A 7,492-nucleotide genomic window follows, 5' to 3' on the forward strand; every position below is an offset into this window, starting at 1 on the left:
GTAATTAGATCAATCGATATTATAACTTGGAATTAATGCGAATCTAGCATTGATTGGTTCCTAATAACGACTTCAATTACGGATATGAGCTATCTATTAAACGTAACTTCACTTACAGAGAATTTCCGAAGAAAACCCAAAAAGTTGCAGGCAGGACCTTGACACCGAGTACTTCTATCTGCCCGGCTCACTGCCTCAGATATTTGCTAATGTAGTCGAGAATTTATAGAGAAAAAGGTCATGAAACGCGAAGGAGTTCCAAAGAGGTTCTGTAGGAAAGGGATTAAAGAAACGAATGAAAATTGTCGCATATTTATAGTTGATTTTACGATGCACGACGTGCACGTGGTCGGGTGCGTTCCGCGTACTTGGTCGGGGGTGCTGACGTGGCTCCATGCAGAAAGTGACACGTGACGAAATTTGGTTGGTCTGTTAGTGCAAGTTGTGCGCCTGGTCTGTGCACGCCGGCACGCGTGCAAATTTAATAGTTCTTCAAAAATTCATATCTTCTTCATACGAGCTTCGTTTTCGACATTCTTTATATCTACACATAGTTATCGACGAGATCTACAACTTTCATTTAGACCTCGTTGGCTAATTCTCATGTTATTTTTAAAGCTATATTTTTAACAGACATAGACTGTTAATTCCCGTATAAAAATAATAACTCTCTGATATGAATTCCGTTCTCGACTGTCTTTATATCGACAGAATCATATGGACAAGATCTTCAACTATTGTTTAGATTGTTTTTCCTAACAATCGACCAATCTTTATTTTGGTTTTAGTGTCGTACGTTGCTATGCTGAAACTTCTAAAAATCATAATTTCATCTTATGAAGTTATATTTAGACGTTCTATATAGGTACACTCTCGGTTTTGCGATTACTATGATTTTTTTCAAGACTATTTATCCTAAATAATCATCTATCAAAAACATATATTTTCGTCTGTAAGGAGAAAAATGGGGTGTTACATAATTATCCCTCCATAACATGCTATTTGTCTATATTACTAACTTGTGCACACTTACTTTTTATATAGACAAATGTACTGCATCACCACTTAATATTTAAAATCATTTGGCTTAAATTAATCGAAGTATGATCGGTGGGGGTCTTGTGTCTCAAAACGACATGTTAGATTGTATTTTTCTACGTTTGGTGTTAATATGAAACAAGATGAATATAACTTGGCCAAGATAACAAAACATGCATACAAATAGTCACTCGACCAAGTGGGAGAATATTGGAAGATAACCCGTTAGTTTGGCCATCAGACTATTTTTATAATGATTTTGTGTATTGGGTGCAATTACATTATGTATCATAATATTTTCCATAGGGCATGCCAGGTCCCTGGGATTAATTATGTGTAGTATGATGGATATGATGTTTGTCCATAAGTTGAGGGACCAAATATGTATGGTTCTAATACTTTCTCATAAGGTGTAATTGATTAACTAATCACACATTTAAGAGATGGAACGTCCAAGAGATTACATTTTCTTTCCTTTCATCTTCTCCAACCTCTCTATAAAACACCATAACAATGTGTGTAATTCCATCAATCGGAATCGATCAATTGGACACCATTATGTAAAGTGAAAGAGCAAAGTAATATATCATCAACATCATCGAATATGTTAATCCCTTCAAGTAAGTATTCTTTAATTAATTTGGGGTTTTTCATGTTTATGCATAAATTGATCTTATATTGTGCCTATTAATCAAAAAAGGAGAGTAGCAATATGTTCATATTGTAGAGAGAGACCGTTGAGGAGGTGAGCAACAAGGGTTTTCATCGAATACGTTTTGACTGCGGAGTCAAGCTTGAACCATTCTTCATCTTTGTCGATTTTGGGTTGAGAGTCGTCGGTGAGGAAATCTCAAACACTGAAACCACGACAATGGGTTTCAACAATTCCCCCCATGTATTGTAATTTAGTTCATTAAGATCAAGAATTATGGCAACATAGGTCTTGATATTGATGACACCATATGACTTTTGGTTGGAGGCATTAGACGTTTCACTAACCATTGTAGAAGAGAAGAAGAGAGAATATTATGACGATTGCGGAAAAGATATGAGGGTGGCAGCAGCAACTAGGGTTACGCCAACAGGATCAAATGGAAGGGGGGGAAAGGAAAGCAGGATTTTGAATTAGTCTGATATCATGATAGAGAATAATTTCCCATGAACATAATCTTCGTAAACCATAGAATATATACAAAATACAAGCTATCATACACCAAGTAATATATATATGGGCTAACTATACGATACAAATGGGCTAACATAAAATGGGGTATTATAATATATATATATACACTGATAGATTAAAAAAAAGGTGATTAAATATGTAATATTAAGTATTAACATCCATAATAGTAACACTCGTTTATAAATTACCATTTTATAATAATAAACAAATAAAAAAAACTAAAATTTTCGGATATCAGATATTAAGATATCGGATATCCAAAAATTTCATATCCCAGTCCGAATTAACTATGCAACCCATTTTTATGATGCTAATTTCTACTACTTGTAGTTTATTTTTATGTAAACATTTTAATAAAAATAAAACATCACTCGTTTAAAAATAACCATTTTACAATAATAAACTAATAAAAAATTAAAATTTTCGGATATCAGATATAGGATATCCGAAAATTTCATATCCCAATCCGAATTAATTATGCAATCCATTTTTATGATGTTAATTTCTACTACTTGTAGTTTATTTTTATGTAAACATTCTAATAAAAATAAAACACTTACCGTAAATTTGTTCACGTGTCCTTTAATTTCCACTGCTTGTAGTTTATTTTTATGTTTCAAAGTAACATTTTTCCTTATTAAAGAATTGTACTAAAAAAGTACAAAGCTAAAGATGGGTATATTTTGAAAGTAGAACCCCAATTATAACATTGTACTTTAATATGTTTTATACTTTGAAATTTGTTTGAATTCTAGCATTGTATTTTCATTTTTTTTAGATTATCATTTTTATTAAACAATTATACTTGGAAAGTACAATGTTATTGTAGGTAGAACGTAATCTGTAATTAAAACTAAAAAACTAGGATGCTAAAATATTATGTTTGTACTTCGATTTTTTTTTTGAAACTTCCGAAGTACGGATTAAGTGTTAATATCAATGTACATAGTTCTAGCATAATAATAATAATAAGATGTTATATCCTCTTTAATAAATGAATGTTTTTTTGCCACTTGTCACACTCTCATTCAATTTATCAAACGTTATTTTGTGTTTATTTTGAATTAATTTTTTCCACATGTTATTTTATGAGTTTTTCTATTTTATTAAATTTCATATAATATTTTAATGTAATAATTATAATAAATATAGTAATAAATAGATATCAATTTTATTAATGAACTTACCTTTTAATTTCAAAATTCTCAAAATTTGAGCTCATTAGTTTCTTTTATTTATTTAAATTTAAAATATAAAAAACATTTCTATTATAATAACTCGTTATTTTTTTTTATTTTCTTATAAATTCAAAGTTTCCAGATATTTTGACCTTTATAAGTATTTTTTTTTAAATTACCTCATGTAATACACGAGTCTCCCAACTAGTTATACAATAAAATAAAATGAAAGAACCTTGCTTTTTCTTACCCAATTAGGGGCCAAACACAATAAATAGTAGTATACTTTCATTTTATTATCTAATATACCATCACACTTCCATTTCTTATTATTACTAGGTGTGAGACCCGTGTATTACACGGGTTGATTTAAAAAAAATTAAACATTAAATTAAAGTGTAAACATAAAATATTTTTTAATGTACAACTTTAAAATAAGAAAGGAAGAAACGTATTTATTGCAATTTAATATCATATATATGATATTTAATACTTTACATATATAAGTATATGACTTTAATTTTAAAAATTGAAACAAATCAAAAATTGACAAGTAGATAATATTTATTTCAAAAATACCACAAAATGACAAGTGTCAAAACTCATAGACATTTGACAAAAAAAACCTTCATTTATTAAGGAGGATATTTTTACTTAGTTATTTTTTTTTCTCATGGATAAAATTTTTATCCGTAACGTAATTAAAAGTCAAAAGTAAAATATGTTGTTAATTTTTGCAACTTTCCCTAATTTATATATTTGATTGTTACTAGGCAACCATTAACGGGAAGAATAACAACTTTACGTACGGAAATACACTCCAAGGCCCAAGCAAAGCAACGGAATGGGGGATACAAATCATGAGATATGTGGTCCTTTAACATCAGCATAGAGAGTTATAGTACTATCAACCTACAATGAAGTGAAGTTGCCCCTGATCCGCTAAACATTTTATAGATATTCGTGTTTTAAATATATTTGCAAAATCCTTTAAATTGACCATTAAACGCTTTTTTTCCATTTATAATAATGTACTTTAGCAAAGGTTACAAAGAAAGCACAAAAGTAGTGGAAATTAACTAAAGATACATATTGAAATGATGAACAAAACAATAACTAGAAACTATACAAACAACCCCCAGGAGTAGAAAGTAGAAAGCGCCTAGCGTGTAGCTTGAAGCCGTTGGCCCATGTAAGCCATATGCCACGTGAGGCCCACTAGCGTCAACACATTGAAGGCAGATGAGTATGTATTCAACCTCTTGAGCTTCTCGTTCAACCTCAAAACATCTTCCCTCTCCGCTACTATATGTGCTGGAGGTCTGGCCACCGTAGTACCACCTGCATCTTCTATCCCCTCTTTAGCTGCACCCGCTATGCCTCTCCCTTCCTCTTTCTCTATCTTCATTCTTTCATACATCAACTGCAAGTAAAATCAATAACTTGAAGAGCCATAGATGAGGAGGATATGTATGCATTTTTCATATATATTTAAATAATTACCTTAGTTGCTCTAGGTTCCAACCAGATCATGTTTGTCAAAACCATCAAGAGGGCAGAAAGTAGACTTAAACCCTGAAACATCTCCCCCAAGCTGGAGAAAATCTGCTTCGTTTGACTCGCTACATGCCCTAACAAAGCAGCGGAAACACAATAAGCCATGGTCTTGAAGTACACCGGGTATATCCTGCTTTGTACCATCCCAAACTGCTGACGTGGCAGATACCTCCCCAAAATATAGCTTGAAACAAAGGTCACCCACACGCACATACCGTATGCGGTTGAGAACCCCAGCATATGAATCAACCCAATCACTGCATCCACCTTATCAGGAGACACCATGTACCATAATACATCATATGTCACCTCTTTTAACTTGCTCAGAATTTCACCGAAACTCTTTTGCCCCACCTTCTGCACATTCCCTGCAGTTTCCTTGGCTTGATTCATCATATGTTGAGCACCTTCTTCAACTTTCCCTGTCACGTTTCTCTGTATATCTTCTCCTATTCGTTTTGGTGAATCCACTACATCGAAGTCTTTTACCTTGAGAGCGCCATCTTTTACAGTGCCCACAACATCCTCTGCGACCTTCTTCGCCTTACCGATTCCATGAGCCACGCTGTCCTTGGCCTTGCCTAAAGACTCTCCAATCGTATGGCCCGTGACCTTTTCAGATAATTTGTCTTTGAGATTTTCGCCTTTCTCATATACTTCATTCACAGCCTCTTTTGCACGTTCTTCTGCATCTTTGGCCTTTCCTACGGCCCCTCTCGCAGCATCCTTCGCATGTTCTTCCATTCCATGGGCTGTTTCCGAAACCGTGTCTTTTGTTTTCCCAAGAGCTTGTGCAATCTTATGCTTGCACTTACCAAAAGCATCACAAACAAGCTCTCTTGGACCAGAGAACTTCCCTTGATCCGCTTCATCCTCCTCCACCGCCTGCTTCTGCTTCTTCTCGCCGGAGGCATTAGAGGTATCTTGTGGTGAAATTAACACCTTGGTGTGGCCGTCGGCTTCTTTTTCGTATTCAACAACGACCACACGGTGGCCTTCTTTCACAATAACCTCGCTGTGGTCAGACGGAGGGGAAGGAGGTGACCACATCGCCCCTGTAACCAGTGACGTTAGCACAAGACCCAGAGCTAATATGTTCATCATCTTGTCTTTGTGTGTTATTTTCTTCAGATCTGCCTATTTCTTTGAAAAGGGTTTCTTGAGAAACAAGAGTAGAATCTCTCTGATCTTCGGTGAATGTAAGAGATAAGCACGCTGATTATGCACGTAGTAGAATGAAGTCTGACACGTGGATTGCTGCATGCTCCCACTCAATTATACGTGTCTTCATTGTGAGGGGTGACTTTATTCCTCCAAATCACAGTGCGTAGCTAGTCGTCCTCAAAAGAGGAACGAGGGGTCGAGGGTTTACTTTATTCCTCGCATAATTTCATATAATATAAAAATATGTAAAATCTACAAGAAATCCAAATCCATATTTTTCTTTGCAAGAATCAAATTTTATAATTATTCTCGTTAGCAACATCACTCACATGCAAACTCATAAAAGGACTATTCTTGTAACATGGCTACTGGAAAATGTCTAATGGAATATATCACATATGATAAGGTTGTATTTTATGAGTTTTTCGCCACATATTACATTCTTATTTAATTTATTATTTTCATTTGATTTGCTAAATGTCATTTTTTTTGGTTATTTTGAATTATTTTTTTTTCAAATGTCATTTTATAAGTTTTTCTATTTTTCATATAATATTTTGATGTAACAAAATAAATCCTATCTTATAAAAATTATAAATCCAACATTACAAATATAAAATACAACAAAAAATTATAAATCCAACATTACAAATATAAAATACAACACTATTCAAAACGTCCAAGAGACAGCTGAAGACATGAAGACATAAATCAAGTTCATAGAACTGATAAAAAATACAACACCATTTTACTCGAAAATAGCACCATTTTCACCATTTACTCCCTATAATCATGTGTAGCATCATTAGTATAACAAAAAACCAATTACCTGAATAACCCTGTTCAGAAAAGAAGGAAAAGCAGCGAAAAATATAATGGATGCTCTCAATCGAGTAATTGAGAAAGCTAAAATCTCCAAGTCAGTGACGTGCTTCAAAAGAAATAATGTACTCCTCATAGGAATCTTTAATAAACACCTAAATGTGTTATTAGCTTCAGAAAGCATGAATGTATATATGTTACAGAAGGTCTCATTGTCTTTAATTATGAATTCGGTTTCTTCATGTCCAAGGGGGCATGCAGCTCGATATGCATTTACAAGACTAGTCAAAGCTGACTCACTATGATCTTCTTTTTAACTGATTTACTCCATGAATTGATTAATGAACATGTCAACAGATTGTGTTTGGTTGTAGCAGAATCATCATCATCTAACCCTGTTAGATCTTCAGCAATCTCGTATTCATAAAAATACTGTTACAAAGGGTATTTTAGTAATTTTGTTAGTGATCGACAAAAAATGCATATTAAAGAATGATCTCTTACCATGTCCTGAGTTTTTGATATCTTGTCCTTGTTGTAGCTTTCT

General features: G+C 33.4%; 1 protein-coding gene across 1 annotated transcript; it reads right to left on the reverse strand.

Moving 5' to 3' along the window:
- Positions 1–4,405: 4,405 nt before the first annotated feature.
- Positions 4,406–6,147, reverse strand: LOC145125467 (uncharacterized). The gene is made up of 2 exons (XM_079060926.1): positions 4,906–6,147; positions 4,406–4,825 (listed from the first exon to the last, which is right to left on the reverse strand). The coding sequence occupies exons 1-2, from the start codon at positions 6,061–6,063 to the stop codon at positions 4,565–4,567; spliced, it is 1,419 nt and encodes a 472-aa protein (XP_078917052.1). The 5' UTR covers positions 6,064–6,147; the 3' UTR covers positions 4,406–4,564.
- Positions 6,148–7,492: the final 1,345 nt, after the last annotated feature.

This window comes from Lactuca virosa, chromosome 7 (genome assembly GCF_052849685.1).
Source record: "Lactuca virosa cultivar CGN04683 chromosome 7, Lactuca_virosa_CGN04683_v6, whole genome shotgun sequence".
Classification (NCBI taxonomy): domain Eukaryota; kingdom Viridiplantae; phylum Streptophyta; class Magnoliopsida; order Asterales; family Asteraceae; genus Lactuca; species Lactuca virosa.